The sequence below is a fragment of the Marmota flaviventris genome, chromosome 6, assembly GCF_047511675.1.
Source record: "Marmota flaviventris isolate mMarFla1 chromosome 6, mMarFla1.hap1, whole genome shotgun sequence".
NCBI classification, from domain to species: Eukaryota; Metazoa; Chordata; class Mammalia; order Rodentia; family Sciuridae; genus Marmota; species Marmota flaviventris.
Window position 1 is genome coordinate 112,054,887 of NC_092503.1, and position 23,731 is coordinate 112,078,617.

At 51.3% G+C, this 23,731-nt stretch overlaps 1 protein-coding gene across 1 annotated transcript; it reads left to right on the top strand.

Moving 5' to 3' along the window:
- The first annotated feature begins 15,079 nt into the window (after nucleotides 1–15,079).
- On the top strand, nucleotides 15,080–21,865 carry LOC139706236 (gastricsin-like). Its single transcript, XM_071613935.1, has 9 exons — nucleotides 15,080–15,144; nucleotides 16,279–16,429; nucleotides 16,768–16,885; nucleotides 17,789–17,907; nucleotides 18,393–18,592; nucleotides 19,596–19,718; nucleotides 20,260–20,407; nucleotides 20,956–21,054; nucleotides 21,713–21,865. Exons 1-9 carry the CDS (start codon nucleotides 15,080–15,082, stop codon nucleotides 21,863–21,865), a joined length of 1,176 nt encoding a protein of 391 aa, XP_071470036.1.
- The last annotated feature ends 1,866 nt before the right edge of the window (nucleotides 21,866–23,731 follow it).

Genomic DNA, 23,731 nt, shown 5'->3' on the forward strand with positions numbered 1-23,731 from the left:
AAGACCCAGTGAAAAGTGAGAGTGGGCTTGACCAAGATTAGGGACAGTTCTGTGTCTGGTCATTGTCCTTTGGAGTGAACAAACCTGTCCTCTTCCTCACTGAGGTGATGGGCCAGGGCGGGGCTCATCCCTCCATTTCCTGCCCAGCCTGCTGTCCGGAACACCGCTGCCTGGGCCTCGTTTCCGGTGGTTCTCCCCTGTATGGGGATTGGACTGACCAGACCATCCTGACCGTGGGTGTCGTGTGCTGTTAGTGAAATGGGCAAAGAGGACTGCCCACAACAGGATTATGAAGAGTCCCTTCAAGTGGGGCCCAGCGGGGAACCTTTCTCCCTTTCCAATCTTTCCTCCCTGAACTGGGAGGATGTCCGCTGTTAGCTGTGCCTTTTTCACAGTGCTATAGGACAGTGCCGCTCTCTACAGTTTCCCCAGGCAGCTCAACTCTGCTCTTTTGATATTCTTGAACACTTACCTCTGTTCTTCCTGTGGCCTGGATGATGGCCACAAACAGGAGAGTCAAGGCAGGACCAGGTCTAGGGGCCCTAGGCACGTTTGTAAGTCATGGGTCTTTGTAGGCTCCCCCTTACTTGTGGACCGACACTGTCATGGGGTAGACATGGGCTGGCTTCAGTCAAAAGACCAGGTTATGGCCCTAACTAGCCCACTCTCTCTGCTGTCTTAAGCATTTGGTTACCCCAAGTGGACCTCGGTTTTTGTACTTGGAATACAAGGAACTGGTTTGAGGTAGCCAATAAGAAGAACACAACACCACTTTGAAAGTGGACAGCCAACTAGGTGCTGGTGGTGCACACTGGATCCTAATGGCTTGGGAGGCTGAGACAGGAGGATTGCAAATTCAAAACCAGCCTCAGTAACTTTTTTTTTTAATTTTTAATATTTATTTTTTAGTTGTGGTTGGACACAATACCTCTCTATTTTGTTTATTTATTTTTATATGGTGCTGAGGATCGAACCCAGGGCCCTGCCCTTGCGAGGTGAGTGCTCTACCGCTGAGCCACAACCCCAGCCCCTAGCCTCAGTAACTTAGTGAGGCCCTGTCTCAAAATAAAAGAAAGAAAAGAAAAAAAAGAGTGGGTTGGGGATGTAGCTCGGTGGTAAATCACTCCTGAGTTAAATCTCCAGTACCAAAAAAAAAAAAAAGAAAGAAAGAAAGTGGACAGGCACATCTGATTATATTAAGGATCCAGCTGTTGCTGAGGAAAAAACAACCAGTAGTCCCAACTCTTGGGACCCCCCACCCCCAGTTTTCAGGCTCCCTATTCTTCCATTCAGAACACTCAGGGACCATTATCCTCATCCTTGAGCCCCAGAGCCTGTTCTGTCCCCCAAGGGTCCCCTCAACCAAGACATCATTGTTGAACATATCTGTGAGGCTTGGGGGATCTAAGAGGTCCCCAGAATTGGCTTCCAGCAAAGTGTAACCCCAACCTTCCCTTTCCCTTCCCCTGGTCACTGCCTCTGACCCTGGAGGTCTACTGTAGGAATTTTCCTTTCAGCTGGAGGGCAGGCTGTGAGTGGACAGCCTTCCTGGCAGGAAGGGGCGGGTGGGCGCCATGCCCCCGTGTTTGAGGCCTGCAGACATCAGGGCGTGGTGTGCAGATGGAATCAGACATCGCAGTCCAAAGATCATCACCAACATTGGTGCATGTTTGCTGAGTGCTCCCTTACCCCCTGGGTTGCCCTCAGGAAAGAACAGGATCCAGCATCCTGTCTGGGAGTGACATTTCAGGTCAGACCAGGAGGGGCCCTCCCAAGCCCACCCCTGTGTGATTAATAGTAGTACTTAGCCTGGGTGTAAACACAGGCGGCTTTTCACAGGGCTGCATGGCCATTCATCTCTGTCAGGACTCACTGGGCAGGATGGTTATCACCTCTTACAGAGAGGAAACAGCCAGGAGGTGAAGCAACTGGCCTGGGGCCATGAAGTTAATTAGCAGCTTGCACTGGCGCTGGATGCCAGTTGTGGGTCCACCCACCCTACCCTGCTCCCAGCCCCACAAAAGGCACTTGCTTCCCGCAGGTGGGCTATGGAGACTGTGAGAGGCTCCCCCTGAAGAAGTGAAGAAGTGTCTCAGCAGGTTCACATTCCAGTGTTCTCACTTAGGAATCTTTTTGAATTCCAAGCCAGGGCTTTGCCCAGTTAACTATAGGATGACCCTGCCTCTCCTAGAAGCCCCTGTGCCACTGTGTATCCTCAGAGAATGGCTCCTGTTCTGTGGATGGGTGGGGCTGGGACAGGTGTGTGGGAAGACTTGACCTTGCCTGCCCTCCTTTCTCTCCTGCCAGGAGGCTCCTCAGCCTCATGGGAGGCTCTCCCAGGTCAGGTCATGTCTTGAAACCCTGAGTTCTGAGGTTCTCTGACTGATGTCTTTGAAAAGGGAGTCCTACTCAGAGGATGGGGAGGGGTTATGATGAGGGACCTCTGGGCTTCCAGAAAAATCATGGAGGACTGAGGTGGAGGGAAAGATGGGCAAAAGTGGGCAGGGCCTATATGGACAGTTTCATAGAGCCCAGGAGAGAATCCTAGAGCTCGCAGGCTGCTAAACCGGGACCCATCTAGGGATGCCTTCAACTGTTCATGGAGATGTTTATCCAGTCTGCTCACACACTTCTAAGGACTTCTGAGCTCACTACCTCAGAAGCCCTCTCTACACTCTGGTCTTAAGAAATAACTACACCTCCTCCCAACAGGTACTAATTTTGCTTCTGGATCTGTACTCGACCAAGTCTAGCCTCCCGACCAAGAGGCTGGCCTTGAAATGTGGTGGAATCACATGACCATGTGCATCCACTAACAGCTTGACCTGCTTGTCCTTCAGTTTCCTCATCTGTCACAAAGGGATAATAACTGTCCCTCCCTCATAGAGTTGTGAGGGTCAAGTAAGAGACTGTCCACCCAGCAGGAGCCATGGCGACTGGCCCATACTAAGCACCCCAAAATGACAGATGTTATTCTCACCTGGACTTGGTTCTTTCCAACACACCCAGATGTTCACCTCTTTTCAGTACCAGACCTGGCTTTAACTGCCTTCAGCCCAGCACCTCCTTTGCTTTAGGTGTAATATTTTTGCTAATGCAGCCTGAATTAGCATTTGCTTCATTGGCCTTCCTGGCTCTTGGGATCTTAAACCTGGCCTGAAACCACCAGGTCTTTTCCACATAAACACCTGCAGCGTTCCTCGCTCCCAAGCCCTCTAATGTTAGGGTCCTTTGGTTTGTGAAAGTCAGAAGAGTCCATTTTTCCAGGTGACATTTCTTCCGGGCAGCCCAGGTCTGTCCTGGAGTTTAGAGACTCCAGCTCTTATGTATGTGGACATGAAGGTGGTGGGAGAACGGGGATGGGAGATGCGGGTGTCAGGGAGAAGGCGCTGGGGAGAACGTGGATCAGGAGGGTTCTTCTATGCTATCTGGATCCCTCCGTCTTGGCTTCTAGAAGCTTTGCTCTATACACGGGTGGTTGGTCCAAAGCCTCCCTGCTCCCTGTGGTATCCTCCTGGCCTCTGGCCTTGCTCACCAGCCAGACTCCTCTCTGGGCCCACTTTCCCTAGAGATGGACATTTCCAGCAGAGCTGCCGGTGGAGAAAGCCTAGGGGGTCAGGAGCAGGAGCAGGAGCAGGAGCAGGAGCTCCATTCCCTTGCCGGGTAGTTGTGAGATGTCATCTCACTGATCACCCAAAGATCATTAGTTTAATGACAGCTTGGGGGTGGGTCAAGGGTCGTGGCCAGGGCCACACCTGCTGACTGACCAGGGGGCTTCCTCAGCTGGTTGCCTCTCCCTTTGCTTTACCCCTTTGGCTGGGAAGGTGTGGTCCCTTGGGGTCCCTCCCGTTCCCTCTGGTGTTCCTGGGATTAAGGACCCAGGGAACATATCAACATGTTGATGTGTGTGGGGGGGGACGGTGGCAGTGTACTCAAGTACAGTGGCCTTGATCTCACAAGTAAACATTTGGACACAGCGGGGGCCCAGATAACAACATCTGGGCTTGTGTGCGCTGTGTCCTGAAAAGGCCCCTGCTCCCCAAAGCTTTCAAACTGAAGAAACAAAGCTCATGAAAGATAGGCATGATCCCTCAGGGACCTCAGGCAGATGGCGTGACCTCTCTGAACCTGTTTCTTCATCTCTCAAGGGGAACCAATGATCTTATCTCATAGTGTTGTCATGAGTTAAATGAGAAAATTCACCTAAAGCACTCAGGGGTACTTGACACAACCTGAGCTGAGCTTTGTCATGGTTGTCACAGCAGCAGCAGCTGATGTAGGGACATTTCCAGAAGGAAGTAGACCATGAAGATGAAGATTTGGAGCAGGCAAGGGGAGTGTGGGCCTAGCTATTTGTTTAAAGGGGAAAGACTGTATTACTGCCAGGTGTCAGCCATGCCTGCAATCCCAACAGCTCAGGAGGCTGAGGCAGGAGGATTGTGAGTTCAAAGCCAACCTCAGCAACTTAGCGAGTCCCTAAGCAACTCAGTGAGACCCTGTCTTTAAATAAAATATAAAAAGGGCTGGGGATGTGGCTCAGTGGTTAAGTGTCCCTGGTACCAATCCCCAGTACCCCCCCACCCCCGCAAAGAAAAAAAAAAAAAGACTGGACTACTGGGAGCAGAGGAGCAGATGGGGAGAGGGGTGTGAAGAGTAGGTTGGGGTGGGCGGGGAATGTGGGAGCCACTACCCTTGGGGGCAATGGAGGAGCTCTATGTGACAGCCAGGTCAGGCTGTGGACTGTGAGGAGGTTTGGGGTGCAGACAGGAGGGGGTGTGCACACATCCCCTCACTCCACAAATACTTACTGAGCACCTGCTAAGGTGCCAGGTACTGTGCTGGGGACCCAGCAGTGGCAGGAAGGGATCAGGCCCCTGCCCTCATGAACTTACATCCTATTGAGCGTGAGACAATTGAATAGCAAATAGCCAACGGACGAGATCAGGAAAGAGAGAACTTGGAATGAAGAAGGGGCAATCGGGCGGGAGGGACAGAACATCAAGGAAGACCTCTGGGGGGAGGTGACAATGGAACAGATGAGATTTGAATGCTAAGACAAAGGCAGCCTGAACAGCCAGGGAAGGGCGTCCCAAGCAAAGGGTGTGCTTTGGCCCTGGTGGGGACAAGTGCTCCAGGGGTTCAAAGGAAGCGAAAGAGCCCAAGGAGACCAGGGCAGCTGTGTGGGGTGAGCGGGGCAGAGGGCTGGAGATGAGGGCACGGGATGATCCAGGTTTCAGGTCCTGTGAGACAGAGTGGCAAGTGGACTTTATTTTAAGGGCAATAGGATGCTATTGGAGGGTTCTGAGCAGACAAGATCTGATTTACATTGTTTTTTTGTTTTGTTTTATTTTGTACCAGGGATTGATCCCAGGGTGGTGCTTAACCACTGGGCCACATCCCCAGCCCTTTTCATTTTATTTTTTATTTTGAGACAAGTTGCTAAGTTACTTAGGACCTTGCTAAGTTACTAAGACTGGCCTTGAACTTGAGATCCTCCTTCTTCAGCCTCCCCAGCTGCTGGGATTACAGGTGTCCACCCCAGCACCCATCTTTTTGCTATTTTGAGACAAGGTCTTGTAAGTCACCCAGTCTGGCCTTAAATTCAGTATCCTCCTGGCCAGCCTTCTGAGTATCTAGAATTATAGGTGTAATTCTGACTTAGGTTTTAACTGGGTGGCTCTAGCTGCCGTGTAGAAATGGAGGTGGGGCGGGAGCGAGGAGGGTGGCACCAGAGGGAGACTTCTGGGAGGGGCTATGAACTGAATGTTTGTGTTCCTACCCAAATTCCAAATTCGAGTAGAGATTCTAAACCCCACTGAATCAGTAGGATCCCTCCTGGGTGGGATTAGCACCCTGCTGTCCACTATGTGAGGATGGAAGAAGACAAACCAGGAAGTGGGTCTTCACCAGACACCAGGTTGGATGGCCCCTGGACCTCAGACTTCCCAACCTCCAGGACTATGAAAAATACATGCTTATTGTTTCAGCTCCCCAGATTTTGGGTCTATTCTGGTGGTAAACTCAGAAGGCCACTGATGTCATTCCTTTGACATCAATGACACCAACGGATGTCATTCCTTTGCTGTGGAGGGCCAGGGTATGAGAAAAGGAACAGAGGGATTGAGGAGGGCTCTGAGATTTGGGGTCTGACAACTGAAAGAACCAGGAAGGGAAAGGAACGTGGGGGGAGGAGGGACAGATTCAAGCTGGAGGCCCCTTAACACTGTGAACCATCCCTGGAGGCAGAGGCTAAAGAGCAGGGGCATCACGTGCCACTGATTTGGAGCTGAGGGCCCTAAGGGTTCTCTCACGCTGGACAGCAGCCCAGGCCATGTGGAGACCTCACCTCACTATTGTGCCCACAATTTGGCCTCTGTTGTCTGCTGGGACATAGATGCTGAGCCCCCATCATACACCTCTGGCTTTGAGAGATGAGGTCAAGCTGTGGACAGGAGAGCAAATTAATGTCCAGAGTAGGCCAAGGACAAGTTAGCCCAGAGAGCCTGTGAGTGAGAGATGGACTCACTGAAGAGCAAGCCATTGAAGCCTTGGGCCTGGTACTAGGTCATGGTGGTACATTCTGCAAAGAAACAAAGACAAGACCCTCAGAAATCCTCATGGACCCTCAGGATCACAGCCTCAGCTGCTTGGAGTCTGTGAAATATCAGAAGTTCCCTGGACTTGGCAGGAAGCAGAACCACATTTGGCCACTTTCCAAATACCCTCAGACTCTGTAAAAGGGGAGCTTCAAGGAGGAAATCTCGCTGTACAACAGGCAGGTGGAGCCAGACCCTCCAGATATCAGATGTCAGGGAGTGTTAGTGTAGCTGACCAGACCTTCAAGGGCATCCCTTGGGAGGCTGACCACCCCCTGCTCCCTATCCTGGGCCCCTGGGCCCCATCTTGTCCCAGGTGTCTCATAAGAGCATCCCTGAGCACAGGAAGAGCCCTAGCAGAAGGCAGCCACTCACAGGTACACCTCCTCAGAACCCAAACTGGAGGGCTGGGATCTGGGTGGGGCTGCCCTGGCTCCTGGGCCTGGGCTGTAGCCATATTCAGCTGAGGTTGAATTAGCAGCCATTGGGGTAGAAGAGGGGAAGCCTGAGCCTGGAGCCTCCTGAGCTCATTATCAGTGTTTGGTTTGGAACTTTTGGATCAGACCTGATTCCTGCTCCTTATCCAGGCCCTCGTGATTAGATTCTTGGGTCTTTGATGTGCCTGAGCCTGACACAGGACTCTTACCTCCTTGCTACCCAAGCATACCCCATTCCTCCATCCAAGGAGACCCAGTCTGGGCTCACGCCCAGCTCAGTCCAAATAACTCCTTCTCACGGCCTCTCTGGCTTACGCTGCCTCCTGCGGGCCTCCATGAAGCCCTAGCCCTTGCATGGTTTCATGGGCACACTGGGCATAGGAACACGGGTTCTGGGACCCTCCTGGCAGGCCCAGGGCCTTAAAGGGGAAGACTGGTCAACAACAGGAGGGAGTCTCTGCAAATTCCCAGCCCCCACTGCCCATTGGGTCATACGCTGAGCAGGTCCACAAGTGACCCATGATGGGCCAGCCTGATGTCATTTATCTTGGGCTGAAGTTCCACTGTCCTCATTCCTGTCTTGGGAAATACAGTCACCATATAGCTGCTCTCCCTGATCCCACTCAGTCACGCAGGTGAGTGGCGGTCCTGGGCTGCCACTCTGTGACGGCCCAGGGGAGCAAGGATCCCAGAGACTTGAGCAAGCCTTTTCATCTCCTCCAATGGGGAGGAAGAAATGGGGATGGATGAGGACAACAGGGAGGACTTCCTCATCACCATCTTGCTTAGAGGAAGGTGTGGCTGTGTCCTGCGCATAGGAGCCTCCCTGGGGAGTGTAGGAGCCCTTGCGCATACACAGGCTGCATGTGAGCATGTGCCCCTGCATGCACGTGCCTGTGTGTGTGCATGTTAGTGTGTGTGCAAAGTGGGAGTGTGGGGCCCTCTGAGCACTTCGCTCACTAGCCAGGATGCTTTCGGGCACACTTGGGCCTCAAGGCCTCAGCTCTGGGAGGAGGCTCCGCAGCCACTGCAGGGCTCTCTCAGTCCTGTGTTCCGGCTTCACTGGTCCCACTTTTTAGTCTTCCTACCTCAGGCTCTTTGTATGTGCTGTTCTACCTGCCAAAATGGTCTTACCAATCTGACCCATATTCATCATTCAGAACTTAGCAACGGGTCACATTATCTCCCTCCCACAACTGATAAAAAATTCCTGAAGTTCAGAGAGGCCAAGGAACTTGCTTACTATCACAACCAGTCAGAGGTGGACTGGGATTTGAGCCCAGGCTCCTCTGACATCAGAGCTAAGGTTCTTTCCTTAACACAGTGAGATTCATCTGCTCCATGCCTCCAGGTAAGTGTGGGTATCCAGCTGCCTTGTGGCTTCTAGCACACATACCTGCCCTTGGAGAGTGGCTGGCCCATTCGGCTTCTTGGTGACGCCTTCCTGAGGGTCTATAATTGCATCCAGGATCTAGGCCTCAACAGGGTGGACCTGGCCACTGCCTAGTTTTCTGGCTCTGCCTCTCTCCCTGTTGGGAGCCGGCCTGACCCTCTGCAGGTCACAGAAGCTGGGAGTCCATGTTCTGTGTTCATTGCAGCCAAATCTGGCTGATCAGGGCAGAGAACTGGGAGACCTCAAATAATTGACATTTAGTAGGCTCTGGCTTTGGGGACAAAACAGGTAGTTGACTAAGTCAGATCAGTTTCATGTAAATGTCCACTCGATATAGGTCAAGGGGTCCCAAAGTGAAGTTATTCAAACACCAACCTCCTGCTCTTTGCACTGTGTGTGGCCACTAAAGTCCCCTAATGTGGGAGAGAGCATGTTGAGCACAGTACTGTCCCTGGAAGTGAGGGATAGTGGCTAGGGAGGAAGTCCAGAGCTACTGACTGGATCAGATGTGTGGACAAAGCCTCAGACGCAGAGTGCTCCTCGTGGCGTGAGAACTGACTTGCCAAGACTGTGAGGTAGAGAGGGCCACCCCTGGGCAGTGTACTGGCAGGACAACAGGTGAGTGTGCCTGGCTGGACTAGGAGACTGCCCCTGGCAACGTAAGAGTCTGCCAGGGGTCCAGCACCAGGGAGAAGGCAGGAGGAGCCGTCTAAGGCCTGGAGGCTCCTGGGCCCTTGGGGACTGTGGCTTTCCCTGTCCTATGGTGGCCAGCTGAGAAGACCTGCTTCCAGAAGGTAGTATGTGGGTGCAGTTCCTCTGGGAGAAGCCCTTCTCTGGCCTCATTCTAGCCCACTGCATCCATGAAATCAAGGTGTGTTGTTATATACTTGTGCTAAAATGTATTGTAATAAATGTGTGGCTATTTGAAGAAAAAAAGGTTTTGTCTTTATTTCACTGAGTTTCCTCTGCCATGACGGGTCATCATGGTGAATGTGCAGAGCCCCAAGGGCAGGGGTGGCTTCCTTCTTTGCCTTTAGGAGTCTCTGAGGACAGGTGTTTCTTCTCTCCCTATTCCTTATCTTTCTCCTCTCCCTTCTTATTCTTGTAAAATGTCATTTTTAAAACTTTTTAATGAAGTTTAATACTCATAAAGATGATTTATCAGTAGTACAGCACACTGGCTTCTCATGAGCCAGATCACCGGTCATTGAATCAAAACCAGAATGCTGTCAGTGCTCACCTAAGGTGCTTTAGCCTTTGCCTCCCCTGCCCCAGCCCCTGCCCAATCTGAAGACCCAGACTCAGCTGACAGCCAGGGCTGCCAGGCCTCACTGGGTTGGACAGCAGTGCTGCAGGCACAGACGGTTATCCCTTTTGACACACAAGCACACACAGGGTGGAAAAGGGCAAGGGGGATGTCAAGGTCAAAGAAGCCTTAAGTGGTGGAGATGGGTCTTCTAAGTCAAGTTTGTCCCATGTCATACTTTTGTCCTTCCATATGTGCTGAGAGGGCTCAGCAAAGAGAAGTAGGCTCCATGTGTCATCAGAAATCAATCTGTGTGGACATCTCTGACACTGTCCAGGAACACCCTTCATTCTTCCAGGGGCATATTTATTCTGAGTACTTTTGTCCATACCCTTCAAAATGCTCCCTGAGGGAGCCTCCGAGTTCTCGCATGATCGTACCTGCTGCCCATGTCTGATGGGCCAGGCCTGGGTGCCTGCAAGATGAATCTGTCTGACAACTGTTTTTTCCCTCTTCTTTACCTCCATTTATCCTTCCCTCCCTCCCTCCTTTCCTTCTTTCCCTCCCTCCTTCCTTCCTCTCTTCCTCCTCTTTCTTTCTTTTTTTGTGGTACTGAGGATTTAATCCAAGATGCTCTAGCACTGAGCTACACCCCCAGCACTTTTTATTTTGGAACAGGGTGTCCCTAAGTTGCCAGGTTGACCTTGAATTTGCAGTTTGCAATCCTCCTTGCCTCCTTCCAAGTCACTGGAACTGCCAAACTCAGAGAAATTCCTTAGGAAATGAATGAAAACAGAAAACTAAGATGCTATTGGTCAGTTCCATGGGGAACGCCAGCCTACACACACACACACACACACACACACACACATACACACACAGTGGGGGTAAATGGCATCTAGAAACAGAGAAATGGGCTAGGGGGGTACACCAGACACCAGCTGATCCTGAGGCTCCACCCCCACCCTCCCCTTCCTGCAGCTGAGTTGCTCTGCTTCTTGTCCCTCCATCCACCCACTGCACCCTCTTCCTACCAAGGCTAGACATGCAAGCAACTGCCTGCAAGCAAGGGTAGGTTAATCAACAGTCCAGAGGAAAAGCAACCAGTCTTTCTATTTATGTATTATAAATACAGGGATTTATTTCTGGATATTTGAGGTACAGTTAAAATGAACTCCTCTATAGAAGGAGATAAGTTAAACTATCTGTGGAATTGTCAGGAGGGTTTTGTGATTCAGCAAGTACAAAGCACCCTGCCCAGCACACCCTCAGGGATGGGATATTTTGGCAGGGAGTGGGGAGGAGCCCATTCTAAAACCTCTGGTTTAGTTTTTCCTTACGGGAGAAATCTAATTAATAAGTGCAGAAGAAATGATTAAAAAAAAAAGGTACACTCATGCTTTGTTGGTGGGACTGCAAATTAGTACAAATTAGTACTTTGGAAAGGGGTATGGAGATTCCTCAAGAGACTAGGAATGAAACCAGATAAATCTGACTTGTTGGTATTTATCGCAAAAAACTAGAGTCAGCATACTATTTACTAACACCTGCATACCAATATTTATAGCAACACAATTTATGATAACCAGGTAGTGGAATCATCTCAGGTGCCTATCAACAGATAAATGGATAAAGAAAATGTAGTGTGTGTGTGTGTGTGTGTGTGTGTGTGTATACACACTCACACATACAAGGAAGTTTTACTCAGCCATAAAGAAGAATGAAATTATGTCATGCGCTGGTAGATGGATGAAACTGGAGAATATCATGCTAAGTCACATAAGCCAGACTCAGAAAGTCAAGGGTTGAAAGTTTTATCTCATATGCAGCGTTAGAGAGAAATAATGATAGAAAAAAAATTGGGTGAGGGGATCCCTTGAAAATAGAAGGGAGAATAGTAGAGGAAAGGAATTGGGGGGAGAGAGAGGGAAAGGTGAGGACTACAGAATAAAACTGGCCAAACTATGCTATGTGCATGTATGAATATATCACAATGAATTCCACTTTATGTATATCTATAATGCACAAATTTTAAAAACCCAACAAATTAATAGAAGGAAGACCAGTAGATTAAAATGTAGGAAATCAGGGGAGGGAAGAGGACAGGGAAAGGGGAAGTACTGGAAAACAAAATGGAGCAGATTATATTATATGCATGTATGAATATGTAGAATGAATCATACTGTTACATATAATGCACCAAAGAAATGTTTCTAAAAATCAGTGTGCATACACCTGTAATCTCAACGGCTTGGTAGATTGAGGCAGGAGGATCGTGAGTTCAAAGCCAGCCTCAGCAATGCAAGGTGCTAGGCAACTCAGTGAGACCCTGTCTCTGAATAAAATACCAAATAGGGCTGGGGGATGTGGCTCAGTGGTCAAGTGCCCCTGAGTTCAATGCCCGGTGCCAAAAAAAAAAAAAAAAATCAGTGGACAGAAGAATGAGGAGAAGCAGGAGGTCAGCACAGTCTCCATTCATCTCCCCAGAAGACTCTTACTAATTACTAAGCACAACAGTAAGTTGGCAGGCGAGAAACCTGCCAGATCCCACCTTAACAAGGGACGGAGTCTAAGTGAGCAGGAACAGGACACCTGGACATCACGCCATCCGGACAGGGTGCCCACAGAGGGCTCATCCCCTCTGCAGCATTCTCCAAACACCGCCCTCCACCTCACCATGTGAAAACACCAGCATCACCTACAGCCAGGGGCAGTTTACAAAGGGACTGGTCAGGACAACAAAAAGTCACAAGGTCACAAGGGACAGAAAACCAAGGAGTTGGCACAGATGGAAGGAGAATGAAATGATCACCAAGAGCAATGTGGGAATCTAGACGGGATCCTAGACCAGAAAAAGGGCATTTGTGGCACAAACGGTGACATTTAGATGAGGTCTGTAGAGTCCTTGATAGCATTACATCAGGGTAAATTCCTGATGTGACCAGGGTAGGATGCTTTTTTTGTGTGAGTTAACATTAGGGGGTCCTGCATGAAAATTAGGAGGGACCACTCCTCACTATGTTCAGAACTCTCTGTGACTCTAGACTTATGTCAACATTTAACAGTGTATACCCTTGAGCTTGAGAAAAACAAACATCAGGTCCAGTATGTTCCCAGTGGGTTTGGTTGAAGTAATGGTGAAAATATAAAACACACACCAACACTTAAGCAAAATCCAAAAGCCCAAGAAAATAGCTGAAACCTTAACTAAACATGCACATAGATAACTGAGAAAGACTTAAGGTTATTGAGTAATTGCCCCCAGAGCTGAGTGGACAATCTCAGGGTCAGAATCACAGGGAAACTGAGTTCCAGGGCCAAACTCACGCCTACTGCAAAAGAGCCCTCTACCAGTACTCCTTACGAAGTGCCCCTTCAGCCTCTGCTTGAATGTCTCCTGTCATGGGGAGCTCAGCACTTCACTCCTTTGATGAGTGTCAGGAGTGAGCCCAGGTGCTGCTGACAGCAGTGAGAACTGGAAACAACCCAATGCCTAGGGCCAGCAGGAGAGAGCGCCAGGTAACCTCTGCAAGAGTAAGTGATAAGGAAGTGGCATATCTTAATGCATGGAAAGGTGCACATGCCGCAGTCCTGTGTGATAAGAGCAGAGCGAGTTGTGTTTACACACTGACCTCAGTGAGGTTCAAATCTAAGTGTGCACAATAAGGTCTGCAAGATAATGAAGGAAGGATCAGGCAGCTGCACTTTGAAGAATCGTTACTATTTTAAAAACTTTATTTATTTTTTTTGGGGGGGAGGTGCTTGGGGTGTGGCCTCAAGCATGCTTGGTGAGTGCTCTACCATGGAGCTACACCCAGCCCTGTTTTGATGGTTTTTAAAGTTATATATGTGTAGAATTTAAGTGACATTAAGTATGTAGAATTTTAAAAAAATTAGTCCTTAAAAAGGACTTGGGGATTGTCATTTCATAAAGAATTGAGAGAGCTGCAGGGAACAGTGGAGTCGGGAGGACTCTAAGGCTTGGTCTGAACACTGTAGGAAAGAGAGACAGGATTGCTCTCTGGCATGGGTGAAGGATGGCCTAGGACAGTATGTGGGCATGCTATGCACTTGTCTTTATCTTTAGAGTAACTTCCAGTTCCCACTGTCACGTTATAGAACCTCTGAAAGGGGCTTTTGTGTTGTTTAATAAGCCAAGGAAGAGGCCTTCCCTTTGAGTGACAGCTGTAGGATTTGGAGCTGGAGAATTTGTAGGAAGCTTACAGCTAGACAGCAGGTGGTGGAAGGAGGCAGGAGGAGTACAGAACATGGAAGAGTGGGTATGGATGAGGGACGGGCCAGCAGAATAAACCAGACTGGGGGCCAGAGAAAGGGGAGACCAGGGCTCCAGGGAGGCAAATGGTGGACACAGAGGCCTCTCAGGAGAAATAGGTCAGGGAAGAGTTGCAGTGGGGAGAGACAGTGAAAAAGGGGACAAGGACAGGGGTAGCCCTTTGCTCATGCCCTGCTCCAGGCTTCCCTCCACTCTGCTGCCCGAGGCATGGCCAATGCCCAGATGGAGTATCCTGTGAGTGTGACCTGGGCATGTGATGAACTAGGATGAGGGTTTCTCCGAATCCCCTGATGGATCTGGAAAGCCTCTGAAGACACCCCAGTCAGTGACTTCTGCCAATGGCCTCCAGCACCATCTTCAGCATCAGAACTGCCTATTTACCAACATGTCCTCATCACCATGCTACGCGCTGGCCTGGGATCCCCACGCGTACCCGAATTCTATCCCCAAGGTGTTGGGGTGCGGGGAGCCAGGACTTGAGTCAAACCACCAAGGGCATCAGTTAAGCACACAGTTCTCAATGATGTCATCCCTACCAGGGGACATTAGGCAACCCCTAGACACATTTATGATTATTACAGCTCAGGGACTGCTCCTGGCACCTGGTGGGCAGCCACCAGGATGGTGTGAACCTGCCTACAGCACACAGGAGAGTGCCCATGACAAAGATCCTGTGATCCCCAATGTCAAGACTTGCTGGCCAAGAAACCTGCCTACGTTCCTATGCCCCTCTCTCTGTCTCTGCCTCTTTGTGGCCCTCACCCCAAAATGCACACACCAACCAATGGTTCCTGGAGGAGGAGCAACTCTGTCCCTTCATCTTATGGCTGCTTTGTTCGGTCTTATCGCCCGTACCTCCTGGCCTCTGCTATTGGATTCAAAAGTCAACAAGTTGAAAAGTCAGCTGTGGCCATGGTCCAGGGGAAAAACACAGTAACAATGGCTACATGGTGTACAGGGACACCCTGGTTGGGGTCATGCTTGCCCAGGGCACGGAGGGAGGGACTCGGCCACATCCAGGGGGTATAAAGAGGGAGTGCTGAAGTCTTCACTCCAGTGCGACTGTGGATCTCAGAGTGGCGCTTACTCTGTGACCAGCTGGGAATCGGCATCATGAAGTGGATGGTGGTGGCCTTGGTCTGCCTCCTGGTCTTGGAGGCGTCAACTACACCTGTCAAGTGAGTGTGGGCCTGGCTGTGGGTGCAGGGAACCTCAGGAAGCCTGCAGCCCTGTATGGAGCAGCTAGTCAGGGGGCAGCAGCTGGGTCTGAGCGGGATTCCCTGTTGGGCCAGGGAAGGCTGCCCTTGGTGGAGCTGGGCAGGACTCATCTGGGAGCAGACAGAGCCTGGCCTCAGGAGCTGCTAGTCAAGGCAAAAGCCTCCTCCCTCCCCAGACTGAGGGGAGAAGATGGTCCTGAAGCAGAGAGTAGGGTGACTATGCCCATGCTGGCCATTGCTAAATGGGTACAGTTTTTTCCTTCAGAAGATAACAGTCCATTTCTAGAGAAGAAAAAGATAATCCTGCCAAAAACTTCCATGAGAGCCCAAATTTGCTGGAAGAAGCCAAAATCACTTTAGCAAAAACACCAATACCTGTAAATCATTATAATATGTTGTGTTGAAAATTCAGGATGGAGCAGGTGACCTGCCTCAGGGGACAGCAGGACTCCCTGCTTGCCACCCTGCCTGCTGTGCCACCTGGAAAGAGCGCAGAGGGCCTTTCCTGTGTGCAGTTAGAGCCACACATTCAATCAGCAGCAGATTAAACATATTAGGGGACAATTGCTGCTCTCCTACTCCATGGTGTGTCTCATAGGCAATACATGGTGCTGGAATGCACCACAGGAAGGGACGCTCTTTGGGATGAGCTTTGCCATCTCTGAGAACTTTATAAACTTTCATGTTTCTGGTGACTGCACCCAGATCAGGCACATGCTCAGCAAATGTTCTCCCAGTGAGTCACATCCCAGACCTGACCCTTAAACAACAAAAGAACAAATATCAGCAGACATCCTCTGGAAGGTGTAAAGTCCCAGCGTCCCAAGTCCCTCTCCCCTTCATGGGAAGTATTTTCAGGGTCTCTGAGAGCAGAGGCCAGGGCAGGAGCAGGACCCCTATGAGGGGCTGAGGGCAGACATGAGGGAAGTTCATTGTTTCCTGAGTCTTGGAGAAGTGCTGAGTGAGGTTGAAAGAAGTAGAGAAGGAAACAAAGAAGAGGAAAAGGGAAGGAGTCGAGGGAGAACATCAGGGAGAGAAGAAATGAGAAGGTAGAGGCAGGAGGGAGGCCCTGTCCTGACACCCAGGCTCCCCTAGGGTCCCCCTGAGGAAAATGAAGACTATGCGTCAGACCATGAGGGAAAAGGGCTTGCTGGGGGACTTCCTGAAGACCCACAAGTACGACCCCGCTCAGAAGTACCGCTTCAGCGACTTCAGCGTGCTCTATGAGCCCATGACCTACATGGATGTGAGTCCTAGTCTCTAGGTGTCCCTGTCCCTGCTGCCAAACCTGGGGACTCCCTGGGTTCCCTCCCTGAGGCTGCTCCCTTCTCCCAGTCCTGCCAGCCTGGGCCACCCTGCTGTTAGTGGCCCATTGGGCAGAGCATGGGGAGGGCCCCAGTTGACCTGGCAGCTGACCCACAGAGACCACGTGGCTGCCCTGGGCAGGCTGGGACTGAGACCTGAGTGTTTGGGACCCTGGCTTCTGGTGGTACTTAGGGCAGGGCTGTCCTTCCTGCTCTGCCCATGGAGAAGCCTGGACCCTGGGTCCCCCTAATGTTCACAGCTGTCCCCATGGCTCCCCAGGCTGCCTACTTTGGTGAGATCAGCATCGGGACTCCACCCCAGAACTTCCTGGTCCTGTTTGACACTGGCTCCTCCAACCTGTGGGTGCCCTCGGTCTACTGCCAGAGCCAGGCCTGCAGTGAGTGCTGGGCTGGGCAGGGAGGGCCCCTGGGCAGGGCTGGGCACTGGCATGTCCAGGGATGCAGGCAGGGAAGGGTGCTCACTCCTGAGGAGGACCAGGGACTTGTTTAGGGTCTCAGGGCATCAAGAAGCCAGAGGGAGGAGGCTGGCCCTGCTCCAGGGTGGCCCCTTGCCTTGCCTCGTGTCAGGATGGACCCCTTCATCTCTGCCGTCCACCTCACCCCTCCAGTTCATTCCGCTCCACCCTCTCCTGCTCACCGGGCAGTGCTGCTCCTCCCCTCAGGACACTGTCCACTCTGTGCCTCGCCCTCCACTCTCCTATCCACTAGCTTCTCCCTGAGCGTCTCCAGGGACTGACCACAACTATGCTGGATGTGGTCCCTGTCCTGGAGTCATTTAGGGAGACAGAGGATCTTCAGTTTTAAGGCTGCCTGCTTCCTTCCAAAATCTTGGGTCTGGAGTGCGGATATCTCTGTCCACCATGGGCACACCCCATGCCACCTCCATATCCCACTATGCCCAGCTCCTGGGTGAATCGAGGTTGGGGTGAGTGGATTCCTCTCTAGGTCTCCCTCCCACTCCTCACTGGATGAGCATTTCCCACTAGGCTTTGTGCCAGTTTTTACTGGGGTAGAGATAGAGGTGGAGTCTAGGGCACCTGCTTACAGGGAGGTCATCATCCAGGCATCCAATTACCTGTGAAACACGGGCTTTCAGGCCAATGCCTTCCAACTAAGAGGATCCAGGGGCCAAGGCTGTCAGTCCTTCCTTGGTGACCAGGTTGGGGTGCTGAAGGCTCTGTCTGAGAGCTTAGGCTGAGGGCCAGGCAGGGTGCAGCCCATGAGCCTGAGAGCCAGGCAGCCCTCTGCTCACCCCTGGCCTCCATGGCTCCCTCCTGCAGCCACACACCCTCGCTTCAACCCCAGCAAGTCCTCCACCTTCTCCACCAACGGGCAGACCTTCTCCATGCAGTATGGTACCGGCAGCCTCACTGGCTTCTTCGGCTATGACACCCTGACTGTGAGTGCTCCAGCTGCCACCCCTACCCTGGATGAGGGGGTGTGAGAGGGTGGGGACCTAGATATCACTTGTTCATTCACTTTAGGTCCCTTCTGTGCCTGGCATGGGGCACCATAATGACCAGTCAGACACTGATAATTTTCATTCAGGAGCTTAAAACCTGGATTGCAGAGGGTAGAGATGTGAGAGGGTGGGAACCTAAATGTATTTGTTCTGTCCAGGGATGGGGCACCAGAGTGACCAGTCAGAGAGTGCCATTTTTTAGGAGCTCAGAACTGGGGAGCAGAGGTATGGGGATGGGAGGCTACAGTGAAGGAGGCACTTGGAAGAGAAGTGACAGTTGGGATGCCTGTGGAGAAGTGGGTAGATGGGCCAGAGGAGGAAGGAGAAAGAAAGACCATGGAGGGTCTCTGGTGGCAAGGGGCAGGAGGACATAGATGCAGTCAGAAGTGTCACCTCCACTCCAATGTGTCTTCCCCCCACAGGTCCAGAGCATCCAGGTCCCCAACCAGGAGTTCGGCCTGAGTGAGCAAGAGCCGGGTACATTTTTTGTCTATATGCAGTTCGATGGCATCATGGGCCTGGCCTACCCTGCCCTGTCCGCGGGAGGTGCCACCACAGCCCTGCAGGGCATGCTGCGGGTGGACGCCCTGTCCAGCCCCATGTTCAGCGTCTACCTCAGCAAGTGAGAGACTGCCCTGCGGGTCCCTAACTCCTGCCCTGTACCAAGCCCTGATCCCTTGGGGTGTGGAGACCTCCCAGCAGGGGGTGGCTGGGCCACACTTGTTCAGAGCCTCAGCTCCTGGCTCTGACTCTCCTGGTCCCCTGCCCCTGCCCCAGTCCACTCTCATGACCCTTTGCCTTCCTAGGCAGGATGGTCTCTGCTTCTTCAGTCTAAACTTCTCCCGGGTGTCGCTGCTCTAATTCCCCATGTCTTGGGCCTGCCTCCTGCTCTGGGCCCCGAGAGCCCACTGCCTCACCTGTGCTTCTCCCTGAGGCCTCTCTGTCCAGTGACCTCATGTCCTGCATGGGTCCTTCTAGGTCTTGAAGTCTCCTGGTCTAGGCCCTCGACTGACTCCTCACCCACTGTCCCCCCAGCCCCCACAGCAGGCCAGGTCAGGAGGGGCCTGGGCCTGGCTTTTCTCTCTTGCTGTCCAGCTTTCTTCCTCTCTACTGTCTAGAGTCAGTTCCATCTTATTGCTGTGGCTTGGTCTCCTTATCCTGCTTTCAACACATTGACCCTGTCACTAATATTGGGGACTCGTTTTGCCTGTTTACACCTCCACATGAAACTCCAGGAACGATGCACTCTGCTACCACTAAGGGGAATCTTCTGGAAGAAACATGGCCTGTTTTTCCCTCCCCTTCACCAAAGACCTCCCCATGTACACTTGCAAAGGAAAAGAAAAAGTTGGGTATCTGTGAGTCTCCTGGTGACAGGGTCGAGCAGTGGCATGAAATTAAAGGCAGAAGATGGTAGTGTGGGTATGGTCTACAGAGGAGCAGCTGCCAGACATAGAGCACTGTGGGGCAGGGCCATTCAGAAGCCTGAGAGTACATGGCCCTGTCTTCAGAAAAACCCTTTGGAAACAAGGGAATGTGCTTTTTCCCCATGAAGGTGACTTTTCCATATATGCGTCTCCTTCCTTAACCTCTCCTTCACTTCCCCTCCTCTGTGTGTCCTGCAGCCAAGGGGGATCTGAGGACGGAGGAGCAGTCATCTTTGGAGGTGTGGACGAGAGCCTGTACACAGGGCAGATCTCCTGGGCCCCTGTCACCCAGGAGCTCTACTGGCAGATCAGCATTGAGGAGTGAGTCTGGGGTGGGGGTCCCTTTGGGACACACGTTCCTTGGAGCTGGCTTCTGGGCACGTGTGGCTCATGCACATCCAGGCTCCACTGAGGTGGGGGCACAGAGGACTCCTGAGACCTGCCCTCCCCAGAGCCTCAGCTGTCCTCCACAGGGGCATCATCCCTAGGTCTGGAGAAAGGGGTAGGGGGGGCACATCTGGAATTCCAAGTACTGGAGAAGCTCCTGTCCAATCACACAGGACACCACAGTTTGGAACCTGAGGTGTGTGGGACAACTATTGTGTTTCTTGTTCTTATAACAAACACGATAACCCTGGATTTCAGCGCTTCTCAAAACTTCCTTGAAATTTTTAGAATATATCCTCGGGTCCTTTAGGTGACCCTGCACAGACTCACAAGGAATGTGATGCAGGGGACAAGCTACAATGGCTGTTGTGGGGCCCTTATCTCCATCGGGTGTGCTTGCTCCCCAGTGCCGGGAAGGTCTCCCCTGGCTGCCCTGTCCTGGTCGGGCTGAGGCTGCCCTCTTCTTGCCACCCAGGTTCTATGTTGGGGAAGAGGCTTCTGGCTGGTGCTCCCAGGGCTGCCAGGCCATGGTGGACACAGGAACCTCTCTGCTCACCGTGCCCCAGCAGTACCTGAGCTCCCTTCTGCAAGCTATAGGGGCCCAGGAGGATGAGTATGGACAGGTGGGTGTGGCATGGATGTCCCCTGGCCAGGAGAGGTCAGCTCAGTGGTGTTTGTTGTTTCAGCAACGTGGGTCCCTGTGAGTGAAACTTGGGGTCAAGCAAGTGAGTAACATGGGACAACCCTCAATCGACACCTCCCTCTCCTCCACACAGCTATGCCCCCTCGCTCCCATGTGTCCTGACAAATGAAATGGTCACCTAATTAGCCTTCCCCATAAGGGGAGGGAGCCCTGGTCCACTTTTTTCTCATGGCTGTGTGATTTCAAAGGACACCTGCGGGGAAAGGGCAGTGATTCAACCTCTCAGAGGGGCCATTCAGGCAGGAGGAGCGTCTTTGTTGGGGCACATTCTCAGATATCCCCAGTTGTCACCCGCTCTAACTGCATATGTGAGATCCAGGTGTTATCCACATAGTATTTGTCCTGAACTTATCTCTCTCCTCAAATAGCTGGCCTGGGGCTTGAGTGGCCTCAGAGTGCTTAGCAGATGGCTAGCAGATGCTCTTGGGTGGGGAATGAGGGGACCTGGAAGAACCTGTTTCTCTGCAGTTTTTCGTGAACTGTAATGACGTCCAGAACCTGCCCACCTTCACCTTCGTCATCAACGGGGTGCAGTTCCCTCTGCCACCCTCTGCCTACATCCTCAATGTAAGTCCTGGTCCCTGAGGCTGAGCCACTGGGGTGGAGGAGCAGGTGCAGCCAGAGAAGCTCCACCTGGCCCTGTGCCATTTCCCAACTCATGCCACCTGGGATTATCCCCACCAGAAGAGTGTCACCCATGATCAATCAGTCTCTTAATTAGTGGAGAGGGACTCTGTCTAGGGCTAGCCCCTGTGTGAACGCTGGTGCCTAGGCTTCCCTTTAGGTGGAAGGGAATTGTCACAGCATTTGATGAGGAGATTCTCTTTCTGTTTTACAAATGAAAACCTGGAGGTTCAGAGAGGTTCAATAGCTGATCCAGCTGCACAGATGATGAGGGTGAAGGCAAAGTCTGAATGCAAGCTAGCTTTACTCTAAGCTGAACCACCATTCTGCTTTTGCCAATGAGGAACAGAAGGGAGCTTTAGCAAGAAAAGATACCCAGCATGGGGATAGGTGACCCTGCACAGGCCACTACAACCTGTGTTTACCACTGGGAAATCCCTCCCACCAGCCCCTCTTGTGATACACCACCTTGTCTATGAGCCTTCAGGGCCAGTCCTTGACCTGCTCATCTCCAAATGTGTGCCCTTGACCAGGCTCAGGCTAGCAGTGGCCAGGCCATGTGTGACCAAATGAATGAGTGCTGCCTTTCTCTGTTGAGCAGGAGAATGGCTATTGCTTGGTTGGACTGGAAGCCACCTACGTGTCCTCAGGAAATGGCCAGCCCTTTTGGATTCTTGGGGACGTCTTCCTCAGGTCCTACTATTCCGTCTTTGATATGGCCAACAACAGGGTGGGCTTTGCCACTGCCGCCTAGACTTTCCTCCTGGACACCTGGGCTCCCGTCCTCCTCCTGGCCCCACCTTGCCTGGGGCCCTCTGTCCTTCCTCTCTGCAATGTGCCATTCTTAGTGGACCTTCTCCAATAATAAACAGTATCCCATATATGCCAGCCTGATGTTTTTGGAGTTTTCTTGTGTCCTGGAAGTAGTCGTGGGTCTCAGGGAATGGCAGAGTGGGAATCAGGACAGGTCTCACCCTGATAGATATGGAGGGGCCATGAGGTTTCCTGGTGGGTCCCTGAGATTCTAAGTGAAATGGGTCCTGAGCTGAGGCTTGGAGATGGGCTCTGTCTTCCTGAGAGCTTGGAGTGACTTTACAGCTTCCCTCTAGAGGGGGTGGCAGTGGTAATGGAGCATAGGTGACGGGTAAGGGTCCCTACTCTAACAACCTGAGATGCTCTGTGGTCCACTTTACCACCCCCAAGCTACTCATGACCCCAGGACACAGATGCATGTCTATAGGCAGTGTGACTGGGGGGCACAATTCTCAGATCTAGATGTCTGTTCTCTCAGCTCTTAATCAACCTTGGCCAGAATTTTCTGAAGTTTCTAGACACCTATGTGCCCTTGCAACTTTCATGGGGTCTACGAGGGAGGAGCCTTTGCTAGATACTATTTCTAGGAGGACTTCTGTAGCTTGGGGACTGAATTAGGCAGATTGCATTTACCTGGTATCCTAGGTCCCAGGACTTCAATTTGAAGGAGGGCTGACCCTGAGCTATGGACATAGGCATAGCTCCTTGAATTACATGGACATCAAGCCCACTTTCTCTAACCAAGTCAGATCTCAGATCTCAGAGACCCAAATAAGGCAACTTCTGTCTTTGGAGACAAAACAGGTAGTTGAACCTATGGTTCACATCAGTTTCACATTCAGTCCAGTCACTATATGTCAGGAGGTCCCATACTTAAGTTATTCAATCATGACCCTCCTGCCTTTTGCTGTGTGTGTGTGTGTGTGTGTGTGTATGTGTGTATGTGTGTGTGTTACACTCCCCTGATGTGAGGGGTGGGAGAAGAGCGTGGGTTAGTTTCACACCCATCCCTCTGACTTCTGTGTAGTACCACACCTGGAGGTGTATAATAGTGGCTAGGGAGGACGTTGAGAGGTACTGGCTGGTTCAGGTGTGTGGACAGAACCACAGACACACTATGCTTCTTGTGGCTTGACTACTGACCTGTACTCAGTTGCCAGGCTTATGAAGGGGAGAGGGCCACCCATAGCAGTGCTCTGTATACTTCTTCTCTCCCATTCCTTGTTCCTCTCCTCTCCCTGATTAATCCTCCTTAGAAATGTGATTTTTACCAGTAAAAACTTATCAGACCCAATATATATTATTAATCAAATGGACCTATCGGATATCCACAGAGCATTTCATCCCAAAAGACCTCAATGCATTTTCTTTTCATGTGTCCCTGCAATCTTTTGCAAAATGGACGATATTTAAGGCCATAAGCAAGGTTTTGTAAATATGTAGCATTCTATGAAATTCCTCGTATGGTAATAGATCATAATGAAATGAAATTAGAACTCAGGAGATAGATTAAAATGACAGAAACGATACAAACACATCTGGATGGAATAATATACTTTTGATAGATCAGCAGGCCATAAAACACCAGGGGAGAAATTTTAAAATTCTTACAATTAAGAGACAGAGATGCCTCCTATCAGAATCTCCTGGACTCCGTGAAGGCCGTTGGGAGGGGAAAGGTAGAGCCATGAGGGCCTACATGAGAAAATTAGAAAAATCCCAATATACAACCTCATCAGAATCCAAAACCTGGAGAAGGAGGTAAATGATTAAGACCAGAGCTGAAATTCATGCAATAGAGCCTCAA